At 51.8% G+C, this 21,074-nt stretch overlaps 1 protein-coding gene across 2 annotated transcripts in view; it reads left to right on the top strand.

Moving 5' to 3' along the window:
• LOXHD1 (lipoxygenase homology PLAT domains 1) overlaps nucleotides 1-21,074 on the top strand; it is a 164,233-nt gene that overhangs the window by 120,139 nt on the left and 23,020 nt on the right. For both annotated transcript variants that reach the window (XM_053205540.1, XM_053205539.1), the window contains 8 exons: nucleotides 931-1,047; nucleotides 1,995-2,157; nucleotides 5,829-5,983; nucleotides 9,847-10,056; nucleotides 10,163-10,298; nucleotides 12,200-12,408; nucleotides 13,266-13,451; nucleotides 16,254-16,381. In XM_053205540.1, the coding sequence (XP_053061515.1) occupies nucleotides 931-1,047; nucleotides 1,995-2,157; nucleotides 5,829-5,983; nucleotides 9,847-10,056; nucleotides 10,163-10,298; nucleotides 12,200-12,408; nucleotides 13,266-13,451; nucleotides 16,254-16,381 (1,304 nt within the window). The remainder of the gene's footprint in view (nucleotides 1-930; nucleotides 1,048-1,994; nucleotides 2,158-5,828; nucleotides 5,984-9,846; nucleotides 10,057-10,162; nucleotides 10,299-12,199; nucleotides 12,409-13,265; nucleotides 13,452-16,253; nucleotides 16,382-21,074) is intronic.

The following is a 21,074-nucleotide window of genomic DNA, read 5'->3' as shown; positions in this document are numbered from 1 at the left end:
ATCATGGTTAAGGTCAACATTGCACATGACAGAACCTGACTGATACTGTCACACCTGTTTTTCAGATGAGGAAACACTCATTCTTTCATCCTTTCAGCAAAGGTATCCTGAGTTCTGGGGTTCACAGGCTCTGTTCTAGGTTTTAAGGATAGAATGATGGGCAAGGACAGGTGCAGTGCCTGCCCTTGTGGCTTTCAGTGGTAGAGAAGACGATATTACACAAATGAAGGCAAACTTCTGACTGTGAGAAGTGCAGGGGAGACGGGTGCTGTGGGATGCTGTAAGAGCTTCTCATGAAGAGATTTGAGTTTCTTGAGGTGGTGAGGGGGGCTTCCCTGAGGAAGTGATCCTTGATCTGAGACCTGAATGATGAGGTTGAGGTTTAGCTAAAGAAGAGGAGAGTGGAAGAGCAGGAAGAGCCTGTGCAAAGGTCCTGTGGCAAGAGAACATCAAGTTTGAGGGACTGGAATTTGAAGGATATAGAAGAGGGGTAGCTGGAGACAGAGGGGCCCTTAGGGGCCAAGGAGAAGGTCAGGCTGACAAGACAGGGCATGGGCAGAACCAGAATTGCTCTTCTGAAACCCAAATCAGTTCTCAAGCAGGGAATGAACTACCACAGTGGTAAGTAATGGAAGACAGAGAGGTGGGCTCCACCATGAAAGGGAGAACAGCCTCCCAGAGGTTGATGGAACTGCGTTCTGGAATCTAGGCTGATTTTAAGTGGGGAGAGAGGAAGGGAAGCATGAGCATGGCGTGTGGAGAGGAGAGTGAGGGCGGGCTTGGCTGGACAGTGGGGGCATACTGGGAGAAAGCGACCCCTGGAAGTTCAAAGGGACTCAAGAGTGGATGCTCTGGGCAGACAGTATGTTGCTGAGTTTTACTTTCCTGAACTTTTCTACTACCATCTGGTGCATTTTCTCCTTTCCACAGTTAGAAGATGTAGGGGAAATCATTGAGAAAATTCGGATCGGCCATGACAACACAGGCATAAATCCGGGGTGGCACTGCTCCCACGTGGACATCCGCAGGCTCCTCCCTGATAAAGATGTGAGTTTCTGACCAATCTGTCCTGCTGTTTCTTTTGCCCCTTTCCAGTGGAGATTCAAGGCAGATTCCTGATAAGAATCTGCAGCCTTATTAAGTTGAGGTAAAATCTGAGGACAGTTCACCCAGTTCACTCAGAGTACAGGAACCAGCTCAGGTCCAGGACAGAACCTTTTAGAACCTGGTTTAAGGGTCAAGGAGGAGCGTCTGGGCAGCCCCGTCTCTGTGCCCCACCCCCAGGGCCACATTACTGAGTGACCCTCAGTATGTGAGTGACTGAGTATGCCCTTCCCGCTGCTCAAAGTCAACTCACAGAAAAAAACTCACCAGAATAACTTGGCAAACATCCTGAAGCCACACAATTCTAAACGTGGAAGGCAGGTTTCAATTGTGGCTGTGGTTGAGTGACCTGAGAGCAATTTAAAAATACAGAGCCCCTCCCTTTACCCACTGAATCTGAGTCTGTGGGATGAGGTTCTGATGCCTATTTTTTTTTTAAATTTTTTTAATGTTTTTTATTTATTTTTGAGACAGGGAGAGACAGAGCATGAACAGGGGAGGGTCAGAGAGAGGGAGACACAGAATCCAAAACAGGCTTCAGGCTCTGAGCCGTCAGCACAGAGCCTGACGCGGGGCTCAAACTCACGGACCGCGAGATCATGACCTGAGCCGAAGTCGGCCGCTTAACCAACTGAGCCACCCAGGCGCCCCACTGATGCCTATTTTTAAGTTACCCTGGGAACCCCACCTTCAAGAGCCAACCCCCGATGTGGTTGTTGAAGTCTTTGAATAAGACTGGATATACTGGCCTCCCTTGGTGGCTTTTGCATTATCTGTGGGGCTCAATGACCCTTGTCATTGGTCCCCATGAGTGTTGACATGCTGATGAATCACTGAAGTCAGAAGGTTCCACACAAAGGGCTAATTTTCCTCTTGCCTCCTCACCCCAGGGCACAGAGACCTTGACTTTCCCTTGTGACCGATGGCTTGCCACGTCAGAAGATGACAAGAAGACCATTCGAGAACTGGTTCCTTATGATATCTTCACTGAGAAATACATGAGAGATGGGTCCTTGAGGCAAGTCTACAAGGAAGTGGAGGAACCTCTAGACAGTAAGTGTGGTGCCCTCCTCACGGTCAGCAGCAGCCCTTCCTTGTAGGGCACCTGCCCCGTGCCAGGCCGAGTCTTTGCACCCCAGGAGGCAGGGTCTGTTATTATCTCCACTCCGTAGAGAGGGCACCTGGGGCCCACAGAGGTTGCCTAACCTGCCCAGGTTCACACAGCTGATAAATGGCAGGCTCTTCTTCAGGGTCCCGGCTGTGTCACTGCATGTCTTTCCGTGGCCTGATGGTGACACTGCATCCCATGTGTGCTCTGTGCCTGGATTCTCCTGATCCTTGTGGCCTCCCTCCTCTTCGTTTATTCACTACTCCTCTGCAAGGCTTGGTCCTCTCTGCTCTCACAGGATGCGTATGATTCAAGAAGCATCCTGGACTGCTTTGTGTGTGCATGCGAGTGTGTGGGCACGCCCTTACACAGGCACGCATTCCTCCTGGACGACAGGGATAGTCACACCTCTTTTTTGAGCAGCAATGCCACTGTCCTGTCAATCCCCAGGTTATTCAGTCAGCCCTAAATAAGCTTTGGCTGTATCAAAAATCAAATTTCCTTGCCAAAAACGAGCTTTCTACCACTGGAGAGGTACAAAATACCACAGGCTCCCCATGGGGGCCGTCTGCATGGATCAGAGATGCCCCGAAGGCTTGGAGACTCGGCTCATATATGTTGCCTTGCATTCCTTCTGGAAAAAACTGGACTAAAATCCAAGATTCCCGGCCCCATATGGAACCAGGGGGATGTAAACCAGCTATAGCTCTAACATTTCCTTTGATCTCAGCTGCCACTCGGTTAGAGATAAAAACAAGTGTTGCCTCTGTAATGTGCCTTTCCCTACCCAAATCCCTTTGCTGTTAAATCTGGAGGAAAATTCTCTCTTCTACTTGGGTCCCAGAGGATGCCCTGGAAAGCTGTCCCAGCGGCACACTTGGGCTGTTCTGTATTAATAACATGCCACAAACCCACTCGGTGCCTGGCGATGTTTCTAGGGAAACATCTTTCCACCAAGAGCCGTGTGGCTTGGGTGGGACAAGGGAGGGAGGAGGATCCAGAAATAGCCGGGTTTGACTGCACAACTGCATTGCTCAGCGCCCAGAAGCGGAATCAGTGTTCCATTCCCCAAGGACTGGAAAGAGCAGTGGGGGTGCAGGAGGGGGAGAAGGAGGGCCATCCATCCACAGCCCCTGGTGACACAGCACCCCACTCTGGGATGAGGGCTCCTAGCAAAGGTCCTACCTCAGTGCGGAGCAGGGCTGAATGCACGGCTGGGAAGTGGAGGCGGAGAAAACATGAAGGGGAGGACAGTCGATTGTGTCTAAACTGTGACAGGATTCCTAATGTCACCTCATGTCAGTGTCAGCCAGACAGACTTGGGTAATGTTGACGCTCAAACACCAAAGAGAAGGTTTTATTTATTAATGCAGCACATGAAATGCTTGACAGATGCCGTGCTGAGCTGAGCGAGGTAGGGCCCGAGGGCAGTGGGCCTGGTTCTGGTTCCCGCCCTGGCTGAGGGGGCAGGCTCTGGGGAGCTGTGCTCACGGGGCACCTCGGAGGTCAGAGGTCGGCAGAGCAGAGCACTGGGCAGGGAGGGTGGCTGGGGAAAAGGTTTGGAGAAGGGGCTTGCGGGAGGGGGCTGAGCTCAGGTTTGCATGTGAGTTTGTGACATCTAGTCAAGGCGGACGTGTCCCCCAGGTGACAAGGCTGTGGATCCAGGGCATAGGAGGGAACTGGGTTGGAGACACAGGCTCGGGGAACTCAGAGAGGTCAATACCCAAAGCATGCAGGAAGGGAGCTGAGGGAAGCGGACAGAACCAGGCATCTGGGGGGCGGGAAGAAGATTAGGAACCCGGAAAGCCGCTCCAGAAGGAGCGATCAGAGAGGCAGATGGAGAGCAGGAGAGAATGATGCTGTGGAGTCCAAGGGAAAAAGAGGAAAATAATAGGAACCACTCTGTGGGCGTGAACGTGTTCCATAACGATGGGTATGAGTAACTCACATCATCTTCCTTTTTTTGATTTAATTAAATGTGGTCTGAGCCCACTTTGCAGGGGTTGGTGAGAAAGTCCATCTCCGTCACTGCAGGGAGCGGGGGATCCCTCTTTTTCGGCTTCATAAGAATCCTGAGCCTCACAGGAGGGGCCTGGCCCTTAGTCCAGGGCGGGTACCACCGACACCTATGTCCTCCCAACACATGGTGACGGTTGCTGCTGGTTCTCCGCAGACACGCGGGTCGGCATTTCTCTGTGTGGCCAGAAACACTTCAGCTTCATCATGAGACCCTCTCTCTGGCCATGAGGCCTCCTTGCTTCAATTTCCCAGATAACCACCTCAGCCTTCTCCCTGCGGGGACTCTGTGTGCAGATGAGGGGTTCCCGCCACCCAAGCGGACTCCCGAACCCTCACCCCCACGCAGGCTAGGGAAACCAACCTTCCTCCAGGCTGGCCACTCCTGCCCTTCACCTCAAAGCCACAATCTCCATCCCTCCCCTTGGGGATAATCTGGCTAAGTCCCCTCTTCCTTGGCCTGAAACTCCAAAGCTTTTAGGACAGAGGAATATAGAGAGGGGACAGAGAATTCTTAGCCACATAAAAATGCACTTCTTGCCTTTCCCCTAGGGGTGGAAGTTGGAAAAAGAGATACTTTATTCTTCCTGGATGAGCCCGCAGCAGCAAAACAAAGACAAGACAGCATTTGTTTTTATTTTCATGAATAACTTTTAATAACTGTGGCACCAGTATTTATCCAGCCCTTCCCATGGGCCATGGGAGCTGAAGAAGAGGGTGTCAGTCACTGGGGCAGGTGCTGGATGGCAGGGAGTTGGAGAATAAAGGAAAATAAAGAAATGGAGCAGCTGGGTGGCTCAGTTGGTTAAGTGTCTGACTCTTGATTTCAGCTCAAGTAAATAAATATTTTTTAAAAATCAGGAAATGGATACTATGGGGAAGCTATACTTTCAAAAACGTTTGATTTTTTTCTAAAAACCACTTCGAAGGAACTGGCATGGATACTGGTCACCCTCAAGTAGGAAGGCATATTATTTTTTTAATTTATATTTATTTTGAGAGAGAAAGAACAAGAGCAGGGGAGGGGCAGAGAGAGAGAGAGAGAGAGAGAGAGAGAATCCCAAGCAGACTCTGTGCTGTCAGCACAGAACCCAACTCAGGGCTTGAACTCATCAACCGTGAGATCATGACCTGATCTGAGATCAAGAGTAGGATGCTCAACCGACTGAGCCACCCAGGGGCCCCGGGCAGGCATATTGTTGTCCGTGTGTCAGGGAAGGTAGATTTAGTGACCACAGCGTGCACACACGTCAGGCAGTCTCTGGCATCTTCCCCCGCTGGAAGCACAGACAGCTGGATGGGTGGATGGCTTGAGGGCTACGGGGAGGAACCTCCATCCTCTGGGTCTTAGGGGCCACCTGTGTCCAGATCAGATGGGCAAACTTCCCACTGGTGAATCTGCAGATTTGTAGCAGAAGGTCCATAATTGACCAAATAAAAGGAGGACACTAACGCCTCCTCGAGATGTGGGCCAGGAGCTAACGGAGCTCGAGATGTGGGCCAGGAGCTCCTGTGGGCCAGGAGCTAAAGGATTCCTTTAATCCTAAAGCCAATGCCACTCTTTTCTTCCCTTTGTCTGTCTGTCCGACTGCACGCCCAGTTGTGCTGTACTCGGTGCAGATCTTTACAGGAAATGTTCCTGGGGCAGGGACGGACGCTAAGGTCTACATCACCATCTATGGAGATCTGGGGGACACTGGGGAGCGGTACCTTGGCAAGTCAGAAAACCGCACCAACAAGTTCGAGAAAGGAACGGTATGCGGCGCACACAGAGTTTTGACCCCCTTCCCTTCCCCTCCGGGGTCCAGGTGTCTGGGGGCCAGCTCTTGGTCCCTGAAGCTGTCTGTGAACCTTGTGGGTGTCAAGCTCCCTCATGTGGGCGGTTGGCCTTCCACTTCTCCCTGCAGAGCAGCTGGTCCCCTCTCTGAGCCTGTGCATGGGCCCTGGGCCCTGCGTCTGGGGTGGAGGTAGACCAGAGGGTAGGGTTTGGGCAATGAGAAGCCTGTTTGAGTTGGCTGTACTGGGGCGGGGCGGGGGGGGGGGGGATGCTGGTCGTCATCAGAAAATCCAGCTCACTATGGGCGGATCATGAGCATGGGGGTGAACATCAGAGTGGCAGGGGCTGGAGGCCTGCCTCTCCTGTCAGCTCCTTATCTGGTTGAACCTGTGTGGACTTGGTTTCTCCATCTGTAAAATGAGGAGCCCGATGTGAATCAGCTGAGCTGTGTTGTGCAGAGCTCTGGGCAGAACTGAGGCCCATGGGAGCCACGGAGGGATTAGAGGAGCAGACAAGTACCCCGCTCTCCCAGCTAAGGTCCGCTTTGACCTGAACTATCTATGGAAGTGCCAAGAAAGTGCTCTATTAGGCAGAGGGCTCTGACCTGCTGGGGTTTTAGGAAAAGGAAGACCTCTGTCCCAGTTTCTCTTCTCAGCCCCTCGACTTCCCTCCTCTCCCCACGGTAGCTCTGCTCTCTCCCAGGCCCTTTCTGCCTTACCCCCTTCACACAGCCTCAGCCTCTTTGCCTTCACTCCATTCACCTAAATCTGCCAGAACTCCCCACAGACCAGGCTGTAGCTGCAAGGTGATCAGAGCAAGGTAACCCGATCTGTGGTCTTGCCTTTGGCTATGCACATGCAGGGGTTTCCTGTACTGAGCAGTGGGTGTTTAGTAGGGGTCTGTTTAAGCCTGACTCTCAGCCAGGCATGATCCTTGGCACTGAAACATTTCCTACTTGTGAGGAGGAAATGAGCTCTGGAGCAAGGATAGCAGGTGTCGTCTAAGCGGGTCTGCGGCCATCTGGTGACCTCATGGGCCCCGCCATCTGGAAGGAGTCCAGCCTTGGCCTCAAGGTCCCGGGGAAGTCAGGCCCTGGTGCTCCCATCCATTTGTTCCATCATCCAGATAGGAACCATTGACTTTCAGCTTTGGTTTACTGCTTTGGAAGTGGGAGTAGCAGTATGATAGCTACTTAGACCCCTGGGCTGAAAAACAGGACAAGAGATGTAAGAACACTTTGTATCAGGGAGAAATAATTTCACACACACACACACACACACACACACACACACACGCGAGATATAATGGTTTGCTGCACCAGTAAGGTAGCTACTAGGAGGCCTATCCATTTTGGGGAAAAACGGAATACAGAGAGGTACACTTAAGTGGCTCACGCGATGTCCCGGACTCTATACTGGGGACAAGCTCTGTCACCTATGCTGTTGTGGGATGTGGTAGTGCCATTCAGCAGTCAGCCCTGTAGCTGGGGCCAGATCACCCATGTTCACATCCTGGCTCTGACACTGACTAGCCCTGTGGTCTTTGGCAAGTTTCTTCGCATCTCTGTGCCTCAGTTTCTTCCACCGTAAAGTAGGTTCACTGAGTTAGAAACTCTGAGGTGCCTAACTCTTCATCAGTGCTGAGGATTGGGGAGCTCACCTTCGGCTGCCTTCGCTGATGCCCGGAGCCAGCATCTGGTGATTGCACTGTAAGACAGCAATGTGCAGAGCTGACAGGTAGATGTTGGTTTGTGGCCACACCCACGGAGCCGGGCACAGAAGAGGCACCATACATACTCATAAATGAATGAACTTATAAATGAAGGTGATGCAGTCCATTCCACCTGGATTCAGAGTCAGATTTTTTTCTCTCTAGGCAATTGTCATGTCACGAGAAAAACCTTTGTCCCATTCTACACCACTTCTTCCCTTTCCTTCCCGCCAGTTATGATGTCCTATCAAGGGAACTGGAGCTACTTCTGGCTTAGTCACGGATGATTTACGTGACTTTAAGTTCACTGCTGAGCATCTAGCAGCTTCCATTTCTCTAATTATCTCCTCCAGAATATAGAAGTCCCCCTTGACACCCTCCCCCACTCAGCATCCCCCCACCCACATCTAGTCCAAAGCCAGGTCTTGGAGAGTCTCCCTTCCACACGGCTCCCAGACCAGCCCGGTCAGCTCCTTAGCCCTTTCTCAGCTTACCTGGCTTCCTGAACCACCCTGGCTGCCTGCCGCACCTCCTCATGTCACCTAGCCAAAGGTGACAGTCACTCAGCCGGCCAAGGGCTCTCCGCTGATCCCCAGATCTGGCCTGGGCCCTTTGTAGGATTCACAACCTTTCATGGCCCACCAGCCAGCCTGTATGGAGTGTCCACAGCAGAATACCCCATGCTCTCTCCTGTTTCCAGACCTTTCTGGGCATCTTCTCTGCATCCATGTACGTGTGCCCATAGAAAATCCATATATATATATACATACATATATATGACATCATTCCTATATGAATGCTTCTTCAGCCTGCCTTTGGCGTGCAATCTCCCTATGTCAGGATATTCGAGTGTAGATGAAGCTGGCTCATTCTTTGGAACCACCACACGTGTGACATTCTGCACACAATATCACCATGGTTATTTAGCCGTTCCCCAAGCACTGGACACCAGATGGCTCCCAGTTTTCCACTGTAAAAATTACCCTGCAATAAGCATCCTTGTGCACACATAAAGTTGTCCCCTCCTGAGGACAGAAGGAAAGAGGTAGAATCGCTGTGTCATAGGCTGTGCCTGTTTTTGCTCCGGTGATCTCAGCCAGGTAGTAGAGCCCTGCAGCCTGCAGGGTCAGCCGCGCACTGCCCACCTGCAGTTTCCTCTGCCTGCAGTCACCTGCTGTGGTGCCAGAAAGGCCCGGCCCCCACCCTTAGCTTTAATGCCACCTCCTGGAGAGTCTTCCCAGCTCCGCCTCTAGTCCCCAGGCAGGTGGCTGCTCCTCACCCATGGGCTGTGATTATCCACCTGGCCCTCTCCCGCTCTGGGCCGTGAGGTCCCAAGGAGGGGCAGACACTGCCTATCGGATTTATCTCTGGGTTCCCAGCACTGAGCAGTGACTCAGCACATCTTCCACCTTCTGGAAGAAAAACACTGTAGCTCAGGGTCACCAGCCTCTCCTGCCCTGCTTCATGGTTCTGCCAGCCACATTCAGCCTGTGTTTTTGACCATACCTCACTCAGGGCCTGGATCTCCACATCTCACTGAGCAACCCCCAAAGTGTCCAAGCGCCCAGGAGTGTAAGGACACTTTATGGAAGGGGTAATCGGACCCAGAGGGCCTTACATCACACCCCACATAAAACCACCTGCACCACAGCTGCTGTCCCTGAGCCCTCAGCCTGACCTCCCCCAGCTCTGTCTCTCTTCTGGGCCTGGTCCAGCAGCAACTCTGACTGCCTCCCAGCTTCCCCCTGGGCGTTTTGAGCCCCTCCCCGTTACTCCCTCCTGCCTCCCACCTGAACTTGTGCTGATACTCAACATAAGCAAGGAACATCCAGGTACCCGGGCCAGGCTGAGCGCCCTCGTCTAGCCCACTCCTGCCTGCGTTCCATCCTCCAAGCATCCACAAGGCTTATCCCAGGAGGAACAGGACTGCAAAACAGGGCCGCTGTGGAAGTGAGGGAGGCCTCAGAATACCAAACGCTCAATGGTAGGGACTTGGGCCTGGAGGGTTTCCATCTAGGAAGGTCTGTTCAGCCCCACAACTGCGGGGTATGGAAGGTACTGGATGGTCGGGGTTGGAGTGGGTGCAGGGGGGGCACACCCCCACCCGAGTCCCCACACCTGGACTCCGCAGGCCGACACCTTCATCATCGAGGCCGCTGACCTGGGTGTCATCTACAAGATCAAGCTCCGCCACGACAACACCAAGTGGTGTGCAGACTGGTATGTGGAGAAGGTGGAGATCTGGAATGACACCAATGAGGATGAGTTCCTGTTCCTGTGCGGGCGCTGGCTGTCCCTGAAGAAGGAAGACGGGAGGCTCGAGAGGCTCTTTTATGAGAAGGTGTGGGAAAGGCGGTGTGGGGTGGGGGGACTTGGCTCAGCCGTACCTCGTACTGTGGCAGAAGGGGCCAGAGCCGTAATGGGGACTGGGTCATGCTCCTGGGCAGGAGTACACTGGGGACCGAAGCAGCAACTGTAGCAGCCCGGCTGACTTCTGGGAGATCGCCCTGAGCTCCAAGATGGCCGACATCGACATTGCCACAGTGACGGGGCCCATGGCTGACTACGTGCAGGAGGGCCCAGGTAGGCCAAGCTGGGGGCTCAGCAGAGGGGAGGCAGGCACCGGGACGTGTGTTCAAGCTGTTCTTGGACAGGCCATGCATTAGCCCCACCGTCATGTGACTTCTACCTAGCGCTTTGTAATTCACACCGAGTTTTCCATCCCCACAACAGCCCTACAGGGGCAGCCATCAGCCCTGTTGCCGATGGAGAAACGAAGGCTAAGAGTAGTCAGGGTGATGATACCCTTAATCCACTGACCCACTACCAGGAGGCTATCACCATGAACTCTGCCCTCACCCAGACTCTCAGGATGTAGATTCAGCCCCGTGAGCCTGGGACAGTTCTCTCCAGACCCACACAGCAGCAGTCAGAACACTTTGCATGTCAGGAGAGCATCACACAGAGGACTTCAGCCGTGTAGACTTAAGGCACAGTGTGATGTGGTCAGACAGAGGAAGAATTTCTAAGATGGCTTTAGGGGGATTTAAGTTCCATTTCTGGTTTAGACAATAATATATGTGACCTTGGACAGTCACTCTTTTGGCCTCAGTTTTCCCCTCCTCCATAAAGTGATGGTGTAATGCCCTGACAAGCTCATTGTTCCAACCAGAGGTTTGAGAAAAAGTAGTTCTGTGTTTGTCTATTGGACATTTAAAGGCACTGCCTATCTGTTCAGCTCTCTTAAGTATAGAGCATGACAATCACTGTATTCCTCCCCAGGAGACAATGTGTGTGTGTATGGGGGGGGGGGTGGTGTCTCTGGGGCTGGCCAGAGTGCATCAATCATTTTCTATTCTACCTTCTCATTATGTGAATAAATGACAGGACCCACAAGAAGTATTTCTCCTGAATTAAGCACTATGATAAACTGTGAAAGGCCAAGGGGATCCTCCTATAAAGGTGAAATAAGGCCACTGGCAGGTGCACAAAACAGTACTGGTAATTCCAGCCAAGAAGGTCTAGTTTGGAAACTTTCAAAGAGATACAAATTACATAACCTGTAACCATATAACCTCTAACCTATACCAGAGCATTGTCTCGCAAGATATTCCCAGAGAAGGGTTTCCAACTTGTATCAGTTAGTAACTGCAAGTGACATAGACAAGATAGTAGCTTAAACAAATGAGGTATTTTCCTTTTTTCACACATAAAAGTTCACATATAGGCAACGAGACAGGCACAGCAGTTGCAATAAAGTCAGTGACTTCCTTCCTAAAGACTGCCCATGGTTCCAAGATGACTGCTGGAGTTCCAGCCATCACACCCACATTCCAAGCAGAATGAATGCCAGGATAAGGGGTAAAAGGGTGCTCCTCCCAGCTGAGTCAGAAAGTTCCCCCAGAAACCCGCCCAACAATATCTGGTTGCATTTTATGACCACCCCTAGCCGCAAGGAGAATGGGTACTCATTGGGCAACTAGAACTCTATGCTGCACTACCTGAGCAAGTTTTCCTGCAGGTTAATCTAGTCTGTTTTGGAAATGGGGATGCCTTCTAGAACTTTCATTTACCATGCTACACATATAATGCTATTTTATTTTTCTTCCCCAAATTCCTACTTTCTGTGAGGCCTTGCTTTTAACAACCTTATTTTCGCTGACTGCAGTAAGCTTTTCAGGCATCTAACCCCTGTACCTGGTGAAAGGTTATTTTCTTACCCTACTTCACAAGGGAGTGCTGGGCATAACTGAGATAATTGGTCAATGGGGCTTTCCAGAAGTGTCAAGGATGCTCTTTTAGGATGATCTTCGCTTGGGAGATACCAGTCTCTCATCCCCTGGAGAGTAGATGCTCATCATAGATAATTCACCAGTCTAGAAAGCTCTGGTGCACTTTGCTCTCCAAAAGTCATTTCCAAATCTGTGAGCCCACCCCGAGTCCACCTGGCCCATTTTGAGGCTGGGCCCCCTGATCTCTTGCAGTGATTCCGTACTACGTGTCAGTCACCACCGGGAAACACAAGGACGCAGCCACTGACAGCCGGGCCTTTGTCCTCCTCATCGGGGAGGATGATGAACGCAGTAACCGCATCTGGCTGGACTTCCCCCGGGGGAAGAAGGGCTTCAGCTGTGGCTCCGTGGAGGAGTTCTATGTTGCTGGCTTGGATGTGGGCATCATCAAGAAAATAGAGGTGCTGGTCCCGGGGTCCTGGGATGGTGCCCACCCCGAGGGAAGGAAGGAGCTAACCAGTACATAGTGGGAGGGAGTGTGGAGGGCAGGCCGAGCAACCAACCTGGAGCTCCACCTCAGAGCAGGTAGTCGGGGAAGGTCCCTGGCCTCTGCCATCAGCTGGCTTGGTGACCTGGAATGAGTCACCACCCAGCCAGGTCTTTTTCCACCCACCCAGTGGGGAAGCCTGATGTATTAGTTTTCTATTGCCGGGTAACAAATTCCCGTGAACTTAGCAAAAGAACACGCAGATGTATTGTTTCCCCGTTTCCCAGGCCAGGAGTCCACATGCGAGTTAGCTGGGCCTCTTTCCAACATCTCATTGGGCTTGAATCAAGTTGCTGCTGGGGCCGTGGTCTCGTCTGAGGCTCGGGGTCCTCTTCCAAGGTCATTGGCGGAATCCACTTCCTGGCAGCTGTAGGACCGAGGCCGCCAGTTCCCAGAGGCCATGTGTGTCCCTGCCACGTGACCTTCTCCAAAACATGGCAGTTCATTTTTTCAAGGCCAATAAGACACAATCTCTTCTGCTTCAGATCTCTCTAACTTCTCCCATCTCTGACATTGGGACCCTTTTCTGAAGGGCTTGCCTGACTAGATCAGGCTCACCCAGAATAATCTTGGATTAACTCAAAATCATCTGATGAGGGGCCTTTATTTTATCTGCAAATTCTTCACCTTCGTGGGAAAGACCTGGGTCAGTGCGTGCAGAGCACATTGGGAGGAAGCACCGAGGAAGGAGGGTGCAGAATGGGGAAGGGGATGCTGAGTGGCGAGGGCTTCCTTCCCAGACCCTCATGGCCCTGGCCTGTCCCCTCCCAGCTGGGCCATGACGGGGCCTCCCCGGAGAGCTGCTGGCTGGTGGAGGAGCTGTGTTTGGCCGTGCCCACCCAGGGCACCAAGTACACATTGCGGTGCAACTGCTGGCTTGCCAAGGACCGAGGCGACGGTGTCACCTCCCGTGTCTTCGACCTCCTGGATGCCATGGTGGTGAACATTGGGGTGAAGGTATAAGGGGGACCTGCGTGTACATATTGCGTGGCAAGGGCAGTGCATGTTGGGGTCGGAGAGCAGAAGGGGAGACAGAAGTGAAGGAAGAAGGAGGCTCGTGCTGGGGCACCGGCAGGGGCTGCAGCCTGGTATACTAGCCACATTCGCTTTGCTCAGGCCTCTTTGGGTCTGCTGCTGGGTTACCTTGGGCAAGACGTCTGGCCTCTCTGGGCCTTGGTCTTCTCATACAGTACATGGAAGTAACACTTCCCATCTTGTTCCACGTGAGACCTCGATGAGCATGAATGAGACCATGCATAGTCCACGAAGAACTTCGCAAGCTCTGCTTAGATGTGCGGAGTCATTTTTTTCTGAAGGCTCCCTCAACACCCAAAGGCAGGGGTGGGAAAAGATGGCATTTGGGATGCTGTGCACTTCGGGATCTTGCAGTGCAATTAGAGCTGCTTGCACGGGACCCTCTTTAAGTGGAAAGGGCTGGAAGGCAGGAGCTCTGAGCTCCTGTCCAGGCCCCACCTCTAAGTGGCCAAATGACCGGAACAAGTTGTTGTGTAAACTCACAAGTCGGTGCTGGGCAAGAGTCGGGGTGCCTGAGTGCTGGTGCCCAAGGATACATGGCCCGTTGGTGGCTCAGAGGCCTCGGTTCACGTGCCCATACAGGCTTCTCCTCCCCAAAAAGCTGTGGCATCAACAGGAAGCTCCAGCCCTCATCTCTGTTCCCAAATCCAAACCAACGAGCTACTAGATTTAGGTCAGAAGGTGTCCCACAAAGATAAGAAGAAATCACCCTAGACCTGAGGGTGCCCTGCTTATTTCTATATGGAAACAGAAGGAAGGGCTGAGTTTGGGGCTTTGAAAACCTGGACAGGCAGAAGGGTGGATGCCTGCCCCTCGCCTGCTTGAGAGCCAGAAAGCAGAACCTTCTACAGCACAGATATCCTCCCCTCCCTTCCCCAGACATCTCCATCTGTGGCCAGACGGATGGTGTGGGTGAGCACACAGTTCATCCAGGGACCTCCATCCTGACCCAGTTCCCAGCATGCGCGTGGGTGTGAGTGTGTCTGTGTGTGTGTGCTGCCCCCCCCCTGGCACACACATGCACACCCCACTCAGTGCAGCCGCGTCTCCCCCTGAGCCCTTTAGTCTGTGGAAATGTAGACCCACGCCCCTATTATTCATGTGACAAAAGAACATAGGTTTATCACTTTGCAAAGCACCACAGGGTTCTTTGGACTGGCCATCTCCCCAGGAGATATCGGACCAGAATTATAAAAGCCCTGTTTCTGTGTCTCTTTCTGGAAACAACCTCTTACCTAAAAAGAGATGTGTCCGTGTAAAGGAGAAAGAAGTGGGCCCAGAGAACACAAGAGTCCAGAGGGACCAGCCTTAAGGGGCCAGTCTCCATACAGTCGCCAAAGCACTCATTTTGATCTATTTTTCATGCCTGTCTGACTAAAAGCAAAAAGTGCCAGGCTCCTGCCTTCATTCCCAATAGCTCCGCCTGCCACCACGATGCCCCTGTTAAGGTCTGAGAGGATTTTCCTGGTAACGCAAGAGGCTCTTCAATCATGTCCTCAGCAAACAAGTGCTAAACTTGTCCTCTGGGCCAGGCCTGCAAATGCCACTTCTGACCTTAGAGCATCATGGTAAAGATTCTAGTTACTGTATGCAAAGCACCCAGCACTCAATAGGCACAATGTCAGGGGCATGATCACTGTGACAAATAACTTGGGCTCTGAGTTGGAGGGCGTCTGGGTAGTGGGGACCAGGCACCTACACAGGTGATATTGCAGTGTGGCGGCCACAAGGGGAAGGGAACGGCCAGACGCGTTCAGAGGAGACGGGTCGGCCCGGCACTTCCCTGGCCATGTGTGCAAACTTCTCCCGAGCTTATGCTGGTCCTTGGGCACCTGGCAAGAAGGAATGGAGTAAGAAGCCAGGACCAGAGGACGCCAGAGAGGCGGTGAAGGTGGCCACCCTTGCCACAAGGCTGCTTCTTGGAGGAAGAGCCCAGCGAGGGCAGCGTCTAGGAAAGAGAAGGCTGCTCCCTCCCCCTCCAGTGAGCACACGCAAAAGGAATACATTCTCTCTGGAGCAAACCTCAGGCAAAAGGGCAAAATCCCAACTTGACGAGCAAATCGTGGAATCGGTGGTTGCCCTACCTCCCAAGTGAATGGAGCCAGAGCTCCTTCAACAGTAACTGCTCATGAAGGCTTGGGATGTGCGCTGGCCGCACAAGAAGCAGGGATGGACCCGGAATTGCTGCTTCCGGGCCCATAGCACACGGAAGGCTGGGCATGGGCCCAGGTTTACCTGTCTGCGGCTCTCACAGTTCTGCGAAACGTTTATCCCTTTTTCTCAGTGGAGGAAGCAGAGGCTGGCCAGGCCGGAGTGTCTGCCCAAGTTCAACAGCTGGCAGGTGGCAGACTGGGGATGCAGATGGCACGCTGGGTAGCTCCAGAAGCCGCTGTCCCGCCATCACGTGCTGCTCAACTGCATGGGCTTGAGCTGGGATTTGATTGACAAAGAGATCGGTGAATGCTGGGGCTTTCAGTCATGCTTCTGTGCACACACGTCCTCTGTCAGAAACTGAACTCCTCTCTGGCACCAAACTGGACACAGCTGAGGACGTGGAGTAACAAGGCCTGACTCTTGTTCTCCAGGTGATAGCGATTGATCAGGGGCGGGATTCTTTTCAGAGCCATAGAGCTGGCAGCTTGCCCTGCCCTGGAGAGAATGAGGCAAGCCGGTGGGGTTGGTGGGTGAAGCCCAGGGTCAGGATCCGCATCCCTCTCCCTGCAGGTGCTCTATGAGATGACAGTGTGGACGGGTGATGTGATTGGCGGTGGCACAGACTCCAACATCTTTATGACCCTCTATGGCATCAATGGCAGCACAGAGGAAGTGCAGCTGGACAAAAAGAAGGCCAGGTATCCAGAGGTGGCCTCTGCCCCTTGCTGCTGCACGCATCCAATCCCCCAGCCTCCAGTCCTACCCTGCCTCCCTCACTCTCCCCTCATGCCTTAGGGACTTCCAGCCTCCACACCTTTATCCATGTGATTCCTCCCTCCCAGAATGCCCTTCATCCATTCTCTTCTGTCTCAGGACCTTTCTCTTCCAGGGGCCAGCTCAAATCTACCTCCTCCAGGAAGCCTTCTTTGATCACCTTCTTTGATCAGCCCCACAGTCCATCCATTCGTCCCTTCCTGCCTTCCTGCCTTCTTGCCTTCCTGCCTTCCATTCATCCATCACTTAAAAATGTTTATTGTAAAGCCTATATATTTATTAGTTGATAGCACTGTATCCTGTGAATCTCCTGCTTTCATTCACTGGATGGTGGTGATGTAAGATTTAAGATTAGGGGAAGCTGAGTGAAGAGAACACAGAAACTCAGTTCTATTTTTGCAACCTTCCTACACGTCTAAAATGATTGCAAAATAAAAAGCTAAAAGAATTTTTTAAATAATAAAAAATGATTGAACCCCTAGTATCCATCAGGCACTGTCTTAGACACTGGAGACGGAGTACAACCAGGAAGAGAAGATCCCCAAGTTCACAAGGCTTAATACCTGAGGGAACCATAGCAAGAGCACGAACACTGTTGTGGCCTTATTGTGTGCCATGAGTTTTTCTAAGCCCTTTGAATGTGTTGGCACACCTTGTCCTCCCTACAATTCTATGAGGACCATTATCATCATCCCCGTTTTATAGGTGAGGACACGGAGGCACAACAAGGTGAAGTCACACTGTTGAAGGCCACATGGCCGGTACACTGTGGCACTGGGAACTGCACCCGTCCCTAGTCTTAAGCGTTAGGTTCTACTGCCTCTTAAGTGAGTAGTAAGGATGATGATAGTGGACCTCCCATAGCCCTTACTGTCTGCACCTTTCATCGAATCCCTGACTCAGTCCTGGGTTTGGGATGGTTTTCTGTGTTCAGCTGTTGTCCGCCAAGCCATCCCTGGCCCCTGATGTGTTGAGCAGCAGAGGGGAGAGGGGGGAGACTCAGAGCCCAAGCAGGCAGTCATGGACAAGTCTCGACCACCGTAGGCAGTGGTCTGGCTGCCTGGGATGGTTGCCACAGAGCTGTGGGCCAGAGATCTGCTATCTTACATGCTGTCTGTTTGGATGTTCATGCTCTTTCAGTCCTCACTTCTATACTCTGACCCTTACTTCCATCCCAACCTCAAAGTCCTATGGTTGCTGTTTTTTTTTAATTAATCATCCCATGTCACTGTCCCACCTTATTTTTCAGACGGAGAGATAGACACCTTTCTGGTAGTACTTACACTCCAAAAGTGTTGCTCAAAAGCCACATTATAAGTATAGCCATATCATAAATGATTTGAGGCACCTTGTTACTTAAAGGATTTTGTTTTTCTGAATAAAGACTTGCTGTTTGTGATGAGAGCCATCACTGGTTTGCAAGCTCAAATTAAACTTTATTTCATTTGCAAGTGGCTCTGTTTGACCCATGCCTTGTTCTGGGTGTCCACATCTTGACTCAGGGACTTGGATAGTAAGACTCATTTGTGCTTGTGACATGTGCTGCAAGGAGATGCTTCCTCCAAGTAATGGTGTGCGACCAGATAGGAGGGAGAAACATGCACGCATACACAGAGAAGGTCTTATGTGGGTTTGCCTGCTGCAATTGCCCTGTTGTCAAATGCTGTTATACCCAGAGGCCAAAGTTGATAGCCATGCACTCACCCCATTCCCCAGCTGAAGCCCCAACTTCTTATCTTGCCACTTTGGGGGAGGCTGTTGTGGTAAACTAATTCACACTGAGATGCTGGTGAATTAATGTGGCATCCAAAAGAGGGGTCATCCTCAAAAGGTAATGTGAAAACTAAGGAATGAGTCCCTAATGGTGGAATTGGAGTCAATTGATGTCCAGTGGGCATAGGTGCTATTTTTAGACAAAGGTATGTGAGGTTTTTTTTTAGGGAAGTAAGTGCCTGTAAGGAATCATTCCTAGGTCTAGTAGAGAACTCATGTCCTGGGAGATTCCTAGGTCTGGAAACAAAGGGAATTCAGAGTTCTGTTGGGTCTGACCAACAGAATGGCCCCATGGCTTTCACTAGCCCTCAGTGCAAAGAAGAGGAGGAGCTGAGCTCAAGGGAATGCTAGGGTTCTAGCTGCCACTTCAGGAGGCAGTTAGGAACTATTTGACCAGTGACCATGGCCAGGGTGGTGATAAGCTTGTAAGTTTCGAGTCTTCCTTCCATATCTTTATCATTTGGAACTCACACTGCCTGGTTAGCATTAAAACTCTGAGAATGGAAAGAGCCCATCTTTGGGGACTTCAGGGGCAGAGGAGTCATTGGTGAGGCTGAGTCCTTCTCTCAGTTGGGCTTGGAGACAAGTCTCAGGGGACAGAAGAGGAATGCAGGCTGCCTTCGAGAGCACCCAGGTCAGGCAGTTGGAAAGTCCCAGGCCCGCCACTGGGTGACCCCTCCGGACACATCACCTTCAGCTTGGAGGTCACAATTTAAGAGGGCACTGGCAGATTTGAACAGGTACTCAGCCTGATTCTGGCATTTGAGAATGATAAATATTTAAAATCTGTTTGAGGTTTCTTTGGCTTTGGTCTGCACTCAAACCTCTGCAAGCATACTCACGCAATATGGATGCAGGCAGGTGGGTGCAGCTCCCTGTTGCCACCTTCTATCTCATGGGGGCATGTGCCGTGTTCACTTTTATCTCAGCGGTCCTGAGGAGGGAGCTGAGGGGTCAGGGGCTGTTGGCTTTGCCTTTTACCCCCCCAGGCACGTGAGCACCCGTGGACACTGACACCACCACCAAGGCAGTTGTCCTGCTACTCGCCGCTCCTTGGAGCTCCCCCTATGCAGATCATCTGCCCCCCTTTAGGCCCCAAAGTGCTCCTTCCATGCCTCTTGGGCTTGTGACAAAAATTTACTGCAAATCTAGTGGCTTAAAACAACAGGAACATATTCTCTTACGTTTCCTGAGACCAGGAATCTGAAATCAGTGGCATTTGGCAGAAATCAAGCCCAGCCTCACCCCCTTCAAGGCCTCCGGGGGAGAATCCTTTCCTTGCCTCTTTCAGCTTCTGGAAACTGCCAGACTTCTTTGGCTTGTGGCCGCATCTCTTCAGTCTTCAAGGCCAGCATCTGTCCAGTCTCTCCCTCCCCATCTTCACATCATCTCCTCTGCGGATGTGTCAAATCTCTCTTTGCCTTCCTCTTACGAAGACACTCGGGACTGCGTTAAGGGCCGTCCTTGGGTATTTGTCAGCCTACCACAAGGGCCATGACTCACAGAGCATGGATCTGAAAACCCTGTCATGTAAGGAATAGCCAAAAGTTCCAGGGACATTTAATTCCCAAAAGAATTTTATTTTGAAACATATGTGGGTGGGGATACATCTCCTTCGATGACCTGTATACTTTAGTGACTTCATGCCTCTTTGGCACAGATTGATCAGAGAATATAGTTGTATTTATTTGTATCCAGTCATCCATTCACATATGCATAACAAATGTGGCACATATAACATACATCTGTACCTAAATCGTAAATACTTATGGAACAACCTATGCAGCCACCCCCTAGGCCAGGAATTGAACACTTCCAGGTCACGCTACCCGCCCCCCCATCCCTAGAGGTAACCGTTATGTTGGTTTTGAAGGTACTTTTTTGCTTTCTTTCAACATTTTACCCCTACCCTGTGCATGCCTCCCTAAACAATCAGCTTCCATTTCGTCTGGATCTCTGGGTTACGGAAGTGAATCAGGCTGCAGGCATTTTATGTGTTATTTCTTTCCTCAACGTTAGGATTTTCAGATTTCTCTGAGCTGCTGAGTGTGGCTGTGATTTATTTGCTCGTCTTCACTGCTGCTTAGTATTCTATTGACGGAGGCCTGGAGAAGAGAGGCCAGATGGCCTGTTGCAAGGGACCGGGGAGGGAAGTTGAGGCACCAGGTGTGGCCAAGCTGTTGCCAATGAAACAATGAGCTCAGGTGGGCAGAGCTGGGGCCAGTGAGGGGAGGCCCAACTCAGTGTAAACAGAACATATCAGGAGTTGGTGACCGCCATCTAGAGAGAGAAAGAGCTGCCCCAGGCTGATGCAGGGCCCATCACTGGAGGTGACAGGGGCATGAACTAACCCTAACCCTAACCCTATTGGTGTGGAGAGCCCAGCCTGGAAGCAACTTGGTCTAGCATGAAGCTGCGGCTGAGGCCTGACCCCGGCAGTTCCTGGGAGCCCCGGCCATGTCTCTTAAGATGCACAAAGGCAGACTGCCTAAGCAGCTGCCCCCAGCAAGGCTGGTTTTGGACCCCACACCCTTCTTCCCTGTCTTCCAACCAGTCCCTCCCCAGGCTCCCTACCCACACACCTTCCCTAGCTTCTTAGCAGTGTCTCAAATTCTTCCATTAACTAATTGCTTTTCCACACAAAAGCTCTGGTCCTGGTTAGCTCTCCGGCTGTTCTAAGTCACAGAGACCAGTGAGTGGCTGGGTGCCAGGCCCTTTCCCAAGATGGATGGCCCTTGCCAGGGAGTAGGGAACAGAAGGAAACCAGAATAGGAAGGGATTGAGGGGAGGCCAAGGTTGCAGTCCCCGAACTCCACCTCTTTAGCTGCTGAGTAGAGGCTCCTT

The sequence above is a fragment of the Acinonyx jubatus genome, chromosome D3, assembly GCF_027475565.1.
Source record: "Acinonyx jubatus isolate Ajub_Pintada_27869175 chromosome D3, VMU_Ajub_asm_v1.0, whole genome shotgun sequence".
Lineage (NCBI taxonomy): Eukaryota > Metazoa > Chordata > Mammalia > Carnivora > Felidae > Acinonyx > Acinonyx jubatus.
This window is presented reverse-complemented; position numbering and strand designations above follow the sequence as displayed.